Source organism: Triticum aestivum, chromosome 4B (assembly GCF_018294505.1).
Source record: "Triticum aestivum cultivar Chinese Spring chromosome 4B, IWGSC CS RefSeq v2.1, whole genome shotgun sequence".
Taxonomy (NCBI): Eukaryota; Viridiplantae; Streptophyta; class Magnoliopsida; order Poales; family Poaceae; genus Triticum; species Triticum aestivum.
In genome coordinates, this window is record NC_057804.1 from 109,309,793 (window position 1) to 109,328,114 (window position 18,322).

Sequence of the window (18,322 nt, forward strand, 5' to 3'; positions counted from 1 at the left end):
CATCTCCGCCGGCGCCGCCGTGCGTCGCCCCTCGCCTTGCCGCCCCGTCGCCCCTCCGGCTCGCCGTCGGCCGGATCCGGCGAGATCCGGCCCGGGAGCTCCTCGCCGCCCTTCCTCATCCCCCGCAGCGACCAACTCCGGCGAGGATGCCGGCAAACCTCATGGAACGCGCCATGTCAGATCTGGATCTCGAGGTTGACCCCAAAATTCCACTAAGTCCCAAAATATTTTGACATTATCATGCCATGTTCATTGCATCATATCTCTGCATCCGTAGCTCCGTTTTATGCGTGTAATATGTCAAATTGTTCGACTCAATGAGTACTTCATTTCATTCCATTGCATCATGTTCATTTGGGTCCATCTTGATGCCTGGATCTTCGTTGCAAGAGTGCTATGTGATGTTAATCTGCTGAAACTGTTCTAACATGCTCATTTGTCATTTTTGCCATGTTTGATGTGTGCATCTTATGAGGTTGATATCTACATGTGTTTTGATCTATGCCATGTATTCTTTACAGAGGTGCTTACCATGTATTTTTGTGATCAATGTGCTGACTAGCACAAGCATGCAAACTAGGCTTCGTAATTTGCTGATTTTAGTCCCTGTTCTGCTGTTATTTTGATGTCATGTAAACTTGATGCTATAGAGAGATCCATGCATATTTTGAGATACTTCAGTAAGGATGTTTTGAACATATGGTTGTTTTCTATCCATTCATGCCCCTGTTTGCAATTATGGCATAGTCTAGCATGTCATTTCCGTGCTCTACTTTTGCTACAAAATGTTTCCTGGCAGATTGTTTACATGTTATTCAATTTTGCCAAGGTTGTTGTAGTTGATCCTTGCATGCTATGAACTTGTTCTTGCCTTGGTTTGTTTCATAAACATGTCTTCTTGCTGATGCTATGCTTATATTGTCATGCAATGACTTGTGGTGAGTGAATTGAGCTCGTGAAGTAGTGTACTTGCTGTTACTGTTTTGATAGGCTGAATCTGTTATTTTGTGATGCTATGTAAACCTGCTTCTACAAGTTATTCTATGCATAATCTGGAGATGTTAACTAAGGGTGTTTTGTTCTACATGTCATGCCCTATCCATTCATTCCCCTGGTTGCATTTATAGCTTGCTGTAGCTTGTTGTTTCCTTGCTCCAATGTTGCTAAATAATGTTGCTGTCAGCCTGTTAACATTAAGTTCAGTTGTTGCCATGATTGTTGTTAGTGATCCATGCACCCTATGAACTTGCTCTTGCCATTCTTAGCTTCATAAGTATGTCTTCTTACTGTTGGTTGCCTTGCCATGCCATGTAATGTTCTGTGGTGAGTGGTACAAGCTCACCAACGTGCCTACTTATCGTTGTTCCTGCCATGTTTGAATCTGTAATATAACTTGCTATGTTTACATGGGTGCCATCATATTTTCTGATCCTTTTTGGCTCATGGTCAGTAAGGAACTTTTATTCTATGCATTTAGTAGATTCATGCCATGCCTTTGTTTGCCATGATAAGTTCATGTAACATGCTATTTGATAGCTCTAAACATTGCAACCTGATGTTTTTTTCAGCAAAGTCTGAAATTGTTATTATTTGCAATCTTGCCATGTGTGTTTGAGCATGTTCTAGTGATTTCTGGAGATAGCTCAGTGTTCATGTTTTGTTATGCTTTACCTGTACATCATGTCCATGCCTTTTTTTTCTTGTTGAGGTCCTGTAGCATGTTGTTTTGATGCTTGCAATATGCCTAGTTGCTGTTTTGGACAGATTGTTGCTATAACTTGTTTCATGTGTGTGTGTTGAACCGTTGCTCCGTTTTGAGTGTGCTCTATATGAAACTTGCTTGATTTTGCATGTAGTTTCATATTATCATGTTGCATCCATGTTTTGAGGTGTTTTCTTGATGTTTGGGTGCATTTAGCATCAATGCCATGTTTAACTTGTTTTGCTCATATCTTTTAGGCCGTAGCTCCGAATTAAATGAACTTTATGTGTAACTTGACTAGAATATCGTGTAGATCATCTTGGTGCATTTTAACTTGCTGTTTAACAACTTTAATATAAGGTTTATTCAGATCTGGACCAATTTCGAAATATGCATATGACGACTTACTGGAATTGTTATATGTTGCTCCCGGCCTCATTTAAACTTGCCTTGATGTGTTGCTCTTGTTTGCATCATCTCTTGCCATGAGTAGCTTCATGTAGTCTTGTCTTGCATCATACTTGTTTGTGCATCATGCCTTGTTCATGTGTGGTGTGTTTACTATGTTGTGTGCTTCTTCTCGATAGTTCCCGTTTCGTTGCGATCGTGAGGATTCGTTCGTCTACGCTTGGTTCCTCTTCGTGGCTTCATCTTCTTTATGGACTCGTTCTTCTTCCTTGCGGGATTCCAGGCAAGATGACCGCTACCCTGGATCTCACTACTATCATTGCTACGTTAGTTGCTTCGTTCTATCGCTATGCTGCGTTACCTATCTTTTGCTCATCAAGCCTCCCAAATTGCCATGAACCTCTAACCTTTGACACCCTTCCTAGCAAACCATTGTTTGGCTATGTTACTGCTTTGCTCGGCCCTCTTATAGCGTTGCTAGTTGTAGGTGAAGTTGAAGATTGCCCCATGGTGGACAGGATTTTGTTGGGATATCACAATATCTCTTATTTAATTAATGCATCTATATATACTTGGTAAAGGGTGGAAGGCTCGGCCTTATGCCTGGTGTTTTTTCCACTCTTGCCACCCTAGTTTCCGTCATACCGGTGTTATGTTCCCGGATTTTGTGTTCCTTACGCGGTCGGGTGATTTATGGGACCCCCTTGATAGTTCGCTTTGAATAAAACTCCTCCAGCAAGGCCCAACCTTGGTTTCACCATTTGCCTCACCACCACCTATATTTCCCTTGGGAGTAATTAACCCAAGGGTCATCTTTATTTTAGCCCCCCCCCCGGGCCAATGCTTGTCTAAGTGTTGGTCCAAACTAGAGCACCGTGCGGGGCCATCCCTTGGCAACTTGGGTTACGTCGGTTCCTGTACGCTTCACTCATCCGGTGTGCCCTGAGAACGAGATATGTGCAGCTCCTATCGGGATCTGTCGGCACAGCGGGCGGTCTTGCTGGTCTTGTTTTACCATTGTCGAAATGTCTTGTAAACCGGGATTCCGAGTCTGATCGGGTCTTCCTGGGAGAAGGTATATCCTTCGTTGATCGCGAGAGCTTATCATGGGCTAAGTTGGGACACCCCTGCAGGGTATAAACTTTCGAAAGCCGTGCCCGCGGTTATGGGAAGATGGGAATTTGTTAATGTCCGGTTGTAGATAACTTGACACAAGATCCGAATTAAAACGCATCAACCGCGTGTGTAGCCGTGATGGTCTCTTCTCGGCGGAGTCCGGGAAGTGAACACGGTTTTGGGTTATGTTTGACGTAAGTAGGAGTTCAGGATCACTTCTTGATCATTGCTAGCTTCACGACCGTTCCATTTGCTCTCTTCTCGCTCTTATTTGCGTATGTTAGCCACCATATCATGCTTAGTCGCTGCTGCAACCTCACCACTTTACTCCTTCCTTTCCCTTTAAGCTTTGCTAGTCTTGATACCCATGGTAATGGGATTGCTGAGTCCTCATGGCTCACAGATTACTACAAAAACAGTTGCAGGTACAGGTTATGCAATGCTCATGACGCGAGAGCGATGTTTGCTTGTGTTGGAGTTCTCCTTCTACTTCTTCTTTGATCAGGGGATAGGTTCCAGGTCGGCAGCCTGTGCTAGCAGGGTGGATGTCGTTTGAGTTTCTGTTTGTGTTTCATCCGTAGTCGGATGCTCCTCCTATGTATTGTGATGTTGTATTCGTGTGGCATTGTATGCCTTATGTATGTATCCCCATCTATTATGTAATGTTGATGTAATGATATCCACCTTGCAAAAGTGTTTCAATATGCGGGTCTATCCTTGGTGGGACCTTCGAGTTCCTTTTGGATAGGGTCGCATATTGGGCGTGACACCCCCGTGGTGGAATCTAGAAGATTGCGACAAACAAAATTCAATCCCGCATAATTTTTTTGTATGATCATCCAAAGATTTAACCCATGAGTTGGGCAATTCCTTAGCATCAATTTCATCCTTTCCCAAGATTGTGCAACATTCTCATGTTCAAGTTGCTTGAAATTCATGATCTGGGTTCTAAGGGAAATAATTTTTGTGGGCGGAAAATACTTAGTGATAAAAGCATCCTTGCACTTGTTCCAAGAATCGATACTATTGGAGGTAAAGAAGAAAACCAAATTTTTACACGATCTCGCAAAGAAAACAAAAATAATTTCAACTTCACAACATCATTGTCCACATCTTTTTTCTTTTGCATATCGCATAATTCCATGAATGTGTTAAGATGGGACGCGACATCCTCATTAGGAGTACCGGCAAATTGATCTTTCATAACAAGATTCAGCAAAGCAGTATTAATATCACAAGACTCCGCACTAGTGGTGGGAGGAGCAATCAGAGTGCTAATAAAATCATTGTTGTTGGTATTTGAGGAATCACACAACTTGGTGTTCTATTGAGTCATGATGACTTCATAACAAGATAGCACTCAAAAACAAATCTGACGAGAAAACGGCGAACGAAAAAAGAGGGCGAATAAAACGGTAAAATTTTGTGAAGTGGGGGAGAGGAAAACGAGAGGAAAATGGCAAATAATGTAAATTACGAGGAGATGAGATTTATGATTAGTAACCTGGTTGATGTTGAAGACCCTCCCCGACAACGGCGCCATAAATTTCTTTTGATGTCTTCTAGAACTACGTCGGTATTTCCCCAAAGAGGAAGGGATGATGCAGTATAGCGACGGAAGGTATTTCCCTCAATGATGAGACCAAGGTTATCGAACTAGTAGGAGAACCTCCTCACACCACGTAAACAACACCTGCACACAAATAAGAAATACTCGCAACCCTACGTGTTAAAGGGGATGTCAATCCCTTTCGGGTACGGTGCCTCAAGATAGGCAAATAACGTGAGATAAAAGTGGTAGATAGGATAAATAGATCACGGAACAAATAAATTGCAGCAAGGTATTTTTGTATTTTTGGTTTAATAGATCTGAAAATAAATGCAAAGGAAAATAGATCGCAAAGGCAAATATGATGAAAAGAGACCCGGGGGCCGTAGGTTTCACTAGTGGATTCTCTCGAGAAAAATAGCAAACGGTGGGAAAACAATTACTTTTGGGCAATTGATAGAACTTCAAATAATCATGACGATATCGAGGCAATGATCATTATATAGGCATCACATCCAATATTAGTAGACCGACTCCTACCTGCATCTACTACTATTACTCCACACACCGACCGCTATCCAGCATGCATCTAGTGTATTAAGTTCATGGAGAAACGGAGTAATGCAATAAGAACGATGACATGATGTAGACAAGATCTATTTATGTAGAAATAGACCCCATCTTGTTATCCTTAATAGCAACGATACATATGTGTCGTTTCCCCTTCTGTCACTGGGATCAATCACCGTAAGATCGAACCCATCACAAATCACCTCTTCCCATTGCAAGATAAATAGATCAAGTTGGCCAAACAAAACCCAAATATCGGAGAAGAAATACGAGGCTATAATCAATCATGCATATAAGAGATCAAAGAAGACTCAAATAACTTTCATGAATAAAAACATAGATCTGATCATAAACTCAAAGTTCATCGGATCCCAACAAACACACCGCAAAAAGACTTACATCATATGGACCTCCAAGAGGCCATTGCATTGATAATCAAAAGAGAGAGAGAGGAAGCTATCTAGCTACTAACTACGAACCCGAAGGTCTACATGGCATCATCAGAGAGGTGCCAATGGAAGTGGTGAACCCTGATACGTCTCCGTCGTATCTACTTTTCCAAACACTTTTGCCCTTGTTTTGGACTCTAACTTGCATGATTTGAATGGAAATAACCCGGACTGACGCTGTTTTCAGCAGAACTGCCATGGTGTTATTTTTGTGCAGAAATAAAAGTTCTCGGAATGACCCGAAAATCCATGGAGCAACTTTTCAGAATTAATAAAAAATACTGGCGAAAGAATCAACATCAGGGGGGCCCACACCCTGTCCACGAGGGTGGGGGACGCGCCCCCTTCCCTAGGGCGCGCCCCCTGCCTCGTGGGCCCCCTGGACGTCCACCGACTTCAACTCCAACTCCATATATTTGCTTTCACGGAGAAAAATATCAGAGAGAAAGTTTCATCGCGTTTTACGATACGGAGCCGCCGCCAAGCCCTAATCTCTCTCGGGAGGGCTGATCTAGAGTCCGTTCGGGGCTCCGGAGAGGGGGATTCGTCGCCGACGTCATCATCAACCATCCTCCATCACCAATTTCATGATGCTCACCGCCGTGCGTGAGTAATTCCATCGTAGGCTTGCTGGACGGACATGGGTTGGATGAGATTTACCATGTAATCAAGTTAGTTTTGTTAGGGTTTGATCCCTAGTATCCACTATGTTCTGAGATTGATGTTGCTATGACTTTGCTATGCTTAATGCTTGTCACTAGGGCCCGAGTGCCATGATTTCAGATCTGAACTTATTATGTTTTCATGAATATATGTGAGTTCTTGATCCTATCTTGCAAGTCTATAGTCACCTATTATGTGTTATGATCCGACAACCCCGAAGTGACAATAATTGGGATACTTCTCAGTGATGACCATTGTTTGAGGAGTTCATGTATTCACTATGTGTTAATTCTTTGGTCCGGTACTTTATTAAAAGGAGGCCTTAATATCCCTTAGTTTCCACTAGGACCCCGCTGCCACGGGAGGGTAGGACAAAAGATGTCATGCAAGTTCTTTTCCATAAGCACGTATGACTATATTCGGAATACATGCCTACATTACATTGATGAATTGGACATTACATTGATGAATTGGAGCTAGTTCTGTGTCACCCTATGTTATAACTATTACATGAGGAATCGCATCCGACATAATTATCCATCACTAATCCAATGCCTACGAGCTTTTCACATATTGTGCTTTGCTTATTTACTTTGCCGTTGTTGTTGTTACAATTACTACAAAACTGCTACTGTTACTTTTGCCACTGTTACCGTTACTTCCATACTACTTTGCTACTTAATACTTTGCTGCAGATACTAAGTTATCCAGGTGTGGTTGAATTGACAACTCAACTGCTAATACTTGAGAATATTCTTTGGCTCCCCTTGTGTCGAATCAATAAATTTGGGTTAAATACTCTACCCTCGAAAATTGTTGCGATCCCCTATACTTGTGGGTTATCAAGACTATTTTCTGGCACCATTGCCGGGGAGCATAGCTCTATTCTTTGAGTCACTTGGGATTTATATCTGCTGGTCACTATGAGGAACTTGAAAGACGAAAGTACTAAGATTTATCCCTCAACCACGAGGGGAGGTAAGGAACTGCCATCTAGCTCTGCACTAGATTCTCCTTCTGTTACGAGTAAGCTTGCGACACCTAAACCTGCTTTTGCTATTAATTCTGATATGTCGCATGTTATTGATGAAGCCACTTCTACTATGCATGATACTTATGATGAAACTACTTTTGTGCTTTATACTACTATGCCATTAGGTGAATATCTTGACGAACAACTTGCTAGGGTTAGAGAGAATGAAATTATTGAAGATAGTGATGATGAAGGTTCTCCCCCTAAGTATGAATTGCCTGTTATTCCCGAGGGTTATGTTATGGATGAAGAAACTGCTAGAGATTTTCTTGCTTGCAATGATAGATCTGATCTTAAGAAGTTATTAGCTAAACTAAAACAGAAAACTCTGAATGCTAGAATGAAATATGACCCTACTTTTGCTACTTCACCTATCTTTGTTACTGATAAGGATTATGAATTCTCTGTCGATCCTGAGATAATTACTTTGGTTGAATCCGATCCTTTTTATGGCTATGAATCTGAAACTGTTGTGGCACATCTGACTAAGTTAAATGATATAGCCACCCTATTCACTAATGATGAGAAATATCTCTACTATTATATCCTTAAGATATTTCCATTCTCATTAAAGGGTGATGCTAAAACTTGGTTTAATTCTCTTGATCCTGGTTGTGTGCATAGTCCCCAGGATATGATTTACTACTTCTCTGCTAAATATTTCTCTGCTCATAAGAAACAAGCTGCCTTGAAAGAAATATATAATTTTATGCAAATTGAAGAAGAGAGTCTCCCACAAGCTTGGGGGAGGCTTCTTCGATTACTTAATGCTTTGCCTGATCATCCTCTTAAGAAAAATGAAATACTTGATATCTTTTATAATGGACTAACTGATGCTTCCAAGGACCACTTGGATAGTTGTGCTGGTTGTGTTTTTAGGGAAAGAACAGTCGATCAGGCTGAATGGCTATTGAATAATAAGTTGACTAATGAAAATAATTGGACTCTTCCTGAGCCAACTCCTGAACCAACTCCTGAACCAACTCCTGAGCCAACTCCTAAACCAACTCCGAAGAAGAGGGGTGTTTTATTTCTCAGTCCTGAAGATATGCAAGAGACAAAGAAATCTATGAAAGAAAAAGGTATTAAAGCTGAAGATGTTAAGAATTTACCTCCTGTTGAAGAAATACATGGTCTTGATATACCACCTATTGAAGAAACACATGGTCTTGATAACCCGACACAGGTAGTAAAGATAAATTCTCTCTATAGATATGATAAGGTTGAAATCCCGTCTACTAAGTTTTCTAGCCAATGCTTGGATGAATTTGATGACTTTATGGCTAGACAAGAAAACTTCAATGCTTATGTTGGTAGGGAATTAAAGAGTAATGCTTACATGATTGGACGCTTGAGTGATTATATGGCTAGAGTTAAAGGTGAAGTTAAACTCATTAGCAAATATGCTTCTATGGTTAACACTCAAGCAGAACAAGTACTTAAGGCTCAAAGTGATTTGCTCGATGAATTAAATAATAAACATGATTTTGCTGTTAGAGTGGCTACTAGATATGGTAAAATGACTCAGGAACCTTTCTATCCTGAAGGCCACCCTAAAAGAATTGAGCAAGATTCTCAGAGAAATAATGTAGATGCACCTAGTCCTTCTAAAAAGAAGAAAAAGGAAAATGATAGGACTTTGCATGCTTCTAGTGAACCTGTTGTAGACACACCTGAGAATCCCAATGATATTTCTATTTCTGATGTTGAAACATAATCTGGTGATGAACATGAACCTAATGATAATGTTAATGATAATGTTCATGTCGATGCTCAACCTAGCAATAATAATGATGTAGAGATTGAACCTGCTATTGATCTTGATAACCCACAATCAAAGAATCAACGTTATGATAAGAGAGATTTTGTTGCTAGGAAGCACGGTAAAGAAAGAGAGCCATGGGTTCAGAAACCCATGTCTTTCCCTCCTAAGCCATCCAAGAAAAAGGAAGATGAGGATTTTGAACGCTTTGCTGAAATGATTAGACCTATCTTCTTATGTATGCGTTTGACTGATATGCTTAAAGTGAATCCTTATGCTAAGTACATGAAAGATATTATTACAAATAAAAGAAAGATACCGGAAGCTGAACTTTCCACCATGCTTGCTCATTATACTTTTAAGGGTGAAATACCTAAGAAACTTGGAGATCCAGGAGTACCAACTATACCATGCTCCATTAAAAGAAACTATGTTAAAACTGCTTTATGTGATCTTGGAGCCGGTGTTAGTGTTATGCCTCTCTCTTTATATCGTAGACTTGAATTGAATAAGTTGACACCTACTGAAATATCTTTGCAAATGGCTGATAAATCAGCTGCTATACCTCTCAGTATTTGTGAGGATGTGCCTGTTGTGGTTGCAAACGTCACTATTTTAACGGACTTTGTTATTCTTGATATTCCCGAGGACGATAGTATGTCGATTATCCTTGGTAGACCCTTTTGAATACTGCAGGGGCTGTTATTGATTGCAACAAAGGCAATGTCACTTTTCATGTTAATGGTAATGAGCATACGGTACACTTCCCAAGGAAACAACCTCAAGTTCATAGCATCAATTCTATTGGAAAAATTTCAACTATTATTATTAGAGGTTTTGAATTTCCTCTTCCTACTGTCAAGAATAAATATGATATTCTTATTATTAGGGACGTGCATATCCCCGTTGAGGTAACCTAGTGTTATTCGAAATTTCTCCGGTTTCATGCGATTCGGAATGAGTTTGTTAACAAGACTTGATCAACCTTGTTACTGGATTCCTTTTGATGAGCATGAGATTGATGAAGTTAGAAGGCACAACCTTCTGTACCCTCCTTTTACTTTCTGTTATTTAGATTAAATAAAGTAAAAATAGTATTTTCTGTCTGTTTTCTGACTTATCCATGTAATAAAAAATACCCCGAAAATAAAAGTTCTCCAAACGCCCTGCAAATTTAATATGATTTTTTCTGGAATATTTGAGAATATTTCGCACTGAGAACACACCAGGGGGAGCTGGCACCTGGCCACGAGGGTCCAGGGCGCGCCCCCTACCTCGTGGGCTCACGGTGGCCCCCCTTCAATTATTCCTGCACCCACACACTTCTTCTTCCTCCCAAAAAATTCACCATCCAGCTCAAGCACGAGTTCTAGCTCATTTTGCTGCCATTTTCGATCTCGTTGCTCAAAGCTCCATTCACAAAACTGCTTTGGGGGATTGTTCCTTGGTATGTGACTCCTCCAATGGTCCAATTAATTTTTGTTCTAGTGCTTTATTCATTGCAAATTTTTACTGCCTAGGTGACCCTGTTCTTGAGCTTGCATGTCAAATTTATATTGTCCCAAGTAATTTTAATGCATGATATAGGCTCTAGGCACTTGTGGGAGTAGTTGCTATCAATTTTGTTGAGTTTGATTCACTTTTATTTTGAGTTATTAAAAATTTTAGAAATTTTTCAGAAAAAGATGAAGAGATTTTTCTTGAGGGGCTCTTCTAGCCAAGGCTCTAAGGATAAACAAGCTAAGGAGAATGAAAAGCCCAAGTATAATCTTCCTCGTGTGGCGGAAGTACGGCCGTGTGAATGGCCTTGTGATGATTTCTTGAGAGCGGCCGGGATTTATGAAGACTTTTCTTCTTTGGCTGATAATGCGGGCCTCACCGACTTCCTCCACAACCAGACTGAACGGTATCTCTTACTCACCAATATTTTCGTGCAAAATTTCTACTTTTATCCTAAGAAATCACCTCCTTCAGTAGAGTTTCATTTATATGATGTGGCTAGGGAGATGTCACTATATGAATTTTGCACAGTTTGCAAGATATCCTTCGGGGGTAGCTTAGAGGAACCACATCGTAAAGATGTGGATGTATTTATTGATACTATTACTGTAGGGGAAACAAGAAAGGTTTCCGATGCAAGAATTACTAGCATACATTTTCCTGTTTTACGCTACTTTGCAATATTTGCTAGTCGATGCTTAATTGGTCGCGGAAACTGTGGAAACCTTAGTGTTTCTGATATTATTATTTTGTTCCATGCTTTATTTCGTGATAACTCTGTTAGTATGGGCGCTATTATTGCTAAACGATTAAGCCTGAACTGTACAAAGGGCCCCATCTTTGGAGGTATCTATGTTGCACGCCTTGCTAAACATTTCAGGATACCTATTAGGCATTTTGAGAAAGAGGAAAAATTGTTGCCTCCTACTTTTCTAGATTATAAGAGCATGGTAGCACATGAGTTTATTGTTAATAATGATGATAAGATGCTTTTGTATAATTTGAGATTTCATAAGAAACACCGTGAGACTATTATCTTGTCTGTGCCCTCTTTGTTTTATTTAACTGCGGGCCCTCACCTCGTCTTGCCGGAGGCCGTCTATGCGCTCCGTGGCCAGACATCAGCTCCAGAGCCTGAGCTAGAACCACCACTTGACCCTTATCGACCATCCTGTTATCAGTGGGACTCGGAGGAGATCACCAGCCAGTGGCAATATGATGACACTCCTCAGTACACTAGAGAGAGTAGCCATGATCCATGGGCATAGACCAACTTAGGCCAAAAGCCTAAGCTTGGGGGAGTACGTATTTCTCACCGACATTACATTCATGTTCACACACTCACTCTAGTTGTCGGTGCTCATACTTTTTCAATGTACTATCCATGCTAGTTTAATTTCTTTTTCTAGTTTTCTTCTTGTGTGTTTGATAAACCTTAAGAAAAACCAAAAAAATAGTTAGCTTACTTTCCATGCTTGTAGTAGTAATAATTAAAAGAAAATCCAAAAAGATTTCTCGTTCTTCTTTTGCTTGTTGGGAGCTTTCCCATGTAAATTGTTTTATTTCTTTTCTTTTCTTTGGGAGTCGAGAGGAGAAGACCATAATGAAAATGTTCAGTGGCTCTTATATGCATGATTGTTGATTTAACTAAGAGCTCATATTACTTTGTTTTCTCCCTTGAATTGAATTCTTGCAGATTCCAGCTTAGTCCAATGCACATGCAGCAAACTCACGTAGGACCAGCTCCAGCACTGACAACTGCCTCTTCTCCTCTACTGCATTCAGATAGCTCACCACGTGATTGTTGTTGTCAGTAAGCATCTTAAGACTGGATCTACGTCTGCACCACTGCCTCAGAGCTGCTCGAACCCTCCTCATCTTGAAGTTGATGAGCGAGGCCGAGGATTGGAAAGGCCGAGTGCCCCTGGACCAGCCTTCATGAATGATTTCTCTAGCTTCTTCCACTTCAAGCCAAAATTTTCCATGCGGAACAAGCTGCTTCTTGGCATGTTTTTCTGAAACTACATGAGGAGGGGTGTGTGATCAGAGGTTACAGCCGTCACACCGGAGGCAGTCGTTCGAGGGAACTTCAGGTTCCAGTCAGCATTGACCAACACACGGTCCAACCTAACCAGTGTTGGTGAGGCTCTCTTGTTGGTTCAAGTGAACGCCTTGTTATCAATTGGTATGTCGTCCAAACCATTTTCTCTTATCCACGAGTTAAACTGCTCCATTAGGCTCCAGTTGATGTTGCCCCTAGACTTCTCATGCGCAAAACGATACATGTTGAAATCATCCAGAACCATCCACGAGGTGTCAACTGCTGCAGCGCAACTAGTGACCGCCTCAAAGAAAGCCGGCCTCCTTGAATTTTAGCATGGTGCATAAACTGCGGTTAGGAAAAAACAGCAGTCACTGGTTGTTGAAGACATCCGAATGGTAACTTGATACTGATTTGTTGCAAGAACTTGGCCTGTGATGTAGTTGGTGTCCCACGCGACCAGTATACCCCCTGCAGCACCATCAGAAGGCATGGCAGCATAATCTTTGAAGACTGAAGACAAAAAGGATCTCAACTTGAAATGTGAGAGGGTGGGCAGCTTGGTTTCCTGCAGACAAACAATGCTGGGGCAGCAAGTGGTTATAGTGTCACAAACCAGCGAGCACTTGTCATCATCTCCAAGGCCGCGAACATTCCAGTTAAGAATCCTCATGATGCAAAAGACAGCGCACAACCCAGAGAAGAAAAACAGCTAACAGAAGCATGCGTGTGCACAGAGTGATGCAAAAGGGAAGCTGCATAGAGATTGACTGGAACTCATGATAAGAGACTCGATACAGACTTTGACCAAACGAGACAGAAACTCGTCTACCGTACTTGCTACAGCACAAACTACGACTACAAGCTCCGAAGGAGACACTAGTAACATGACATGGAAAGCTAAAACTAGCCCAGAAGGGCAGGCAGATAACTGAGGCTGGCATGACCAACCTAGCCCGAAGGCGTGCTTTGTCCTGAAAAGGAGGATTACACATAGGAGTTGGTATCCTATCAACAACAATATTATAAGTATTTCCTTACATGCACTCCCATTGAAAAGTTCTACATGCACAACCTCCCACGCCCGCTCGCATGCTACATCAGATGCCAATGTGCCAAGGTACTGCGCCCAAATTCAAATGTGTAATCTTATATCCCATTCTATATTATATTGTATTATATATAGCTAAAAGAGTGATCCCCACTATTTCTAATGTTATCAACATGCATGCTTTCACATCATCAAAACTGTTGTGGTCGTTAGATTTACTACCTTGACTCACTATCATCCCTTCGATCTATGCATGAGAATCCTCTACCATGCAACATGCATTAGTGGATTCTAAGTAGGTTTTAGATCAGTATTGCATTTAAATTGTGACATGCACTACAACCCACTACATATTTTTCCTAGCCATGCAACCATGCCACATCAACAAGCCATGTATGCAAGTTATAAGTTATACTCCATGCGATGCTGCCACCTCATCATTTCATGCATGTAAGTCATTGGTTATATATTATTATTTGCATTAGATTTTGTGTCCTCCTAGAGATGATATGTGTGTTGGGCGCTTGGAGCATACATGTATGGCTACCTTCACTTGTTTATTAGAAACAATACTCTTTTCCTCTGTTGCTAAAAATCTACGACCCACTATTTCTTCTAGCTATGCAACCATGTTACATCAGCAAGCTATGCATATAAGTTACAAGTTATATTTTTTGCATTAGCATATCCATTGGCACTGCCATGCCACATCATTAGTTCATGCTTGCAAGTCACCCGTTAATTTTTTTTTTTTTTGCACTAAACATTGTGCTCTCATATATGTGTTGGGCACTTTGAGCATACCCACATAGGTGATCCTTCACTCTTTTTAGAAATGCCACTCTCCTAACTGTAATCCAATCTTTATTCTCCTTTATACATCGTTTTGTTATATGCTTCATATTTTTCTTCATATTTTTGAAGGGCAAATCAAGAATAGTGTTACATCTTAATTTCATTAGTTTTAGTTATTTGTGTAGCACCTAATTATGCATTTCTTTGAATAAGATTACCGCGTCAACCGCACAGGGTATCATCTAGTTAGACAGAGAGATGATGTACCCAAGTGCACCCAGCAGCTCTGCCCCTTCCATCCTTGCATTGCATGGTGCGCGGGTTGCTACTGAGAGACATTTCTGTGAAATGTGAATAAACACTTTACCGATTTGGTATGAGAACGGTAATCTCGATGGCAGGAAGCATGTTATAATAATAGTTTCACTTTGATGCGTCAAATATTCCAGCTTTGTTATGACAAAGGCAAATGCTAGGTAAATAATGGCAAGCAAGAGACCTCATCCGCACTATGAGAAGTACAGACAAACTATGGCTTTACAAAGATGGGACCAAATAGGTGTGATTCTCAGACTGCAACCGTCGCTCCGTCAGAAACCATGCTGGCAAAAATCCTAGCCGAAAGCCTCATTTTTTAAGTGCATTCATCCTGTCTCTCAGGTAATACAGCTTAGCTCTCCTGACTTTCTTCCTGTCCAAGATCTTCATTTCTTTGATGTTTGGTGAGTAACTGAATGGAAAAGAGAAAGTCGCATCAGAAATATAATCCAAGCAATACTTCATAGCTAATTAGGAGAAATACATGTGGCCATTCAAACAACAATAAACTTAAATAATCATAAATAATGGGAAGCTCGGGGCAAGCTCAAATCAATCTAGCTAGTACTCCCTCTGTTCAGAAATATAAGATGTTTTTGATATTTCAATATGGACTACATACGGACAGAAATGAGTGAACAAACACACTAAAATGAGTCTATATACATCCAAATCAGAAAAAAGTTGGAAAATATTATAATAGTGGACGGAGGGAGTATCATATATGCTGGCAAAGATGCAGGGGTTATATGTAATCATACGTCGATATCTTTCAAGTTTAATTCTAGTTATGCTAGGTCTAAATATTACAAGTTGAATAAATACATATAACTGCAGAACAGAGCACAAAGATCCTGAGAATCAAAATAAAAAAACATATAAACTGCTACATGAAGCATTCTTTGAATGTATTTGTTTCCACAGAAAATGCAGAAGAAAGAAAAGGCCACAAGGTCAGAACAATTGGGATTTGAACATAACCGGATGACGTGTTTATGGAACTACAACCTCCACTCCGAACAGGAAGCTAAAAGGGCACAAGCAGTCATGTCAATCATTCCACAAAATAGCCAAAATGGATCATATGTGCCTACTTGGTACCAGAAACTAGCTGTGCCCATCTCATCATTAACTTACTTGAGGGTCATTACCTAAGTATGTACCATAGCATGGTTCAGAATATAGTATGCATGGATTTAGAACAAATGGAAGGACCAGATGAATCTAGTTTGATTGTTCTCATCGGCGAATGAGAAACTAGAGGAACATAAGGAAGTCAGCTGTTGGTTATCTAGCCTAAACAGGAGACAGGGGATGGGAGAGTGACAAGATAAAACTAGCAAATGTGGGAGATGGGGAAGAGTGAGGAAAACAACTACTCCCTCCATTCACAAATATAAGATGTTCTAACTTTTTTCTGAATCAGATGTATATAGACACGTTTTAGGGTGTTTGTTCACTCATTTCAGTCCGTATGTAGTCCATATTGAAATATCCAAAACATCTTATATTTGTAAACGGAGGGAGTAGCAAATGGGGAGAGTCCTCCCACAAGTTATCCCTTGGGCCTCTCCCCCAACATCAGCAATACCAGCATGACAAAAACTTTACTGCCTGAGCAGTGAGCACAGTTTTCTCAGTTCTGCAAACATCCAACTACATTTCTCACGCAGGAATTACACATCTATAGTTTCACTGGCCTTAATTTATCCGGGGATATAGTTAGGTATTTTCTTCTTGAGAGAAAGGATATTGTAAGGTTACTCACAAACAAGGGACAAGAACTCCCTGTCTGATATCCTAATGGACAGGGAGAAGTAGCCCACTAAGAACATGATGTTTAGTGGTTGTTGAATTGTTGCCAGATTTGAATTAAGGATATCACAGAATCAAGAGGTACTTCAATTTCAGCATGATATGTTCCAAGACAAAGCAGTATAAATATTTCAAAAAAAAAAATGAAGTAGAAGAGCACATGTTTGGTTTGACTTACAGTGGAAAGACGGACTCGACTCCCACACCAGCTACTAATCTACGCAATCTGAAGGTTGTATTTATCCCAGCATTGCGCCTTGCTATCACAATCCCTTTCAATGTAGACTCTCGCCGTTTGTTCTCAGGAACTTGCTGTTTATTCACAGGATCAGTACCAGAAATGTATCTGGGCAGCGCTAAAGCAGGAGCGTGAAATGCTATACCAATCTCATCTGAATGATGCATCCAGGCTGCACATCAGGAATCTCCCTCTCCGAACGGACCTTTTCAACCGCCTCTTTGTTCAAGATCTGCAAAACCAAACAAAGAATATAACAAGCAATTTTATGCTTTTGCGGCAACATTACTGCTGCTGGATGTTATATAGTTTCGTGCAAGTAACACTAAGTTTACATTCATAATGTGCCTGGCAGTCTTGTCGGGCCTCTTGAACTTGATGCGTGGGGGGTGCTCAACCGCAGGGGAGCTGGAATCGTCCTCGTCCGAGGCAACCTCAACAGTTCCCACCGTCGACAAACTCCTCGTCATGAGAACCTTTGCGCAGAAACCAGAGGAGGCAGGAACACCATCACGGGAAATGAACCAATTCTGCACGCAAAGAAATTGATCCAGATGACATGACCTGGACGAATTCGAAGAAGAGACAAAAGAGGACAAGAATCCTACCCCAGTTGGAGGAGTGAACCCGCAAGGCCTGAGGTATTTGATGGCCGAGGATGGCGGGGTAGCCCCCGGCTGAGTGGCTACAGGAGCAGCAAATTCCAGGAGCCTCGCCGCAGCCCCGCGGTTTCCGGCTCGGCAGACATTCCGGAGCAAAGATTGCATCCTGAGGCCCGTACGCCGCGAAGAAATTGCACAGTAAACCAGGGGCGGATCCAGTATAGTTCATGGGTCATAATTTTTGCGAGAAATCGAAGCTAGTGGGTACTCCACAATGCTGCTGTGCTGGTAACTGGGTCAGATCCGGATACAAACATCTGACATCAGGGTTCAGGGTGCTCGGTTATGGACAGGGGAAAAGAAAGGGAAGAGAAGGGGCGTACCAGGTGGTTGGATGCTCGTCGCCGGCGAAGGGGCAAGACGAGGAGGGCGGCGCCGCCAGGAAAGAGGGGGAGAGAGAGGTGAACGGGGAGAGGTGGTGAACGAACAGACTTACTTCAGGAGATGAGCCAGCCCAGGCCCAGCGGGAAACAGCGACCCAGCTCCGGCAGGAATTGGCCCGTTTATCTATTTTCCATTCTTTCTTTTCCCTACAATCTTTATGATTACTAGCAAAAGAGACCACGCGTTGCAACAGAAGGAAACAATACGACACGCACCTAACCCAATAATCATGACTCAATACCCCCAATAGATCCATATCCTTTAGT

The 18,322-nt window shown here is 41.4% G+C and overlaps 1 protein-coding gene across 5 annotated transcripts; it reads right to left on the minus strand.

Moving 5' to 3' along the window:
• Positions 1 to 15,048: 15,048 nt before the first annotated feature.
• Positions 15,049 to 18,139, minus strand: LOC123094577 (50S ribosomal protein L19, chloroplastic). Of its 5 annotated transcripts, XM_044516554.1 has the most exons (6): positions 17,996 to 18,138; positions 17,619 to 17,904; positions 17,346 to 17,540; positions 17,156 to 17,242; positions 16,951 to 17,084; positions 15,049 to 15,369 (listed from the first exon to the last, which is right to left on the minus strand). In XM_044516554.1, exons 2-6 carry the CDS (start codon positions 17,775 to 17,777, stop codon positions 15,267 to 15,269), a joined length of 678 nt encoding a protein of 225 aa, XP_044372489.1. In that variant the 5' UTR covers positions 17,778 to 17,904; positions 17,996 to 18,138; the 3' UTR covers positions 15,049 to 15,266. The 5 variants fall into 5 exon arrangements, with proteins under 5 accessions (XP_044372489.1, XP_044372485.1, XP_044372486.1 ...); XM_044516550.1 differs by having other exon boundaries at positions 17,346 to 17,904; positions 17,996 to 18,139; XM_044516551.1 differs by having other exon boundaries at positions 17,346 to 17,792.
• Between the last annotated feature and the right edge of the window lie 183 nt (positions 18,140 to 18,322).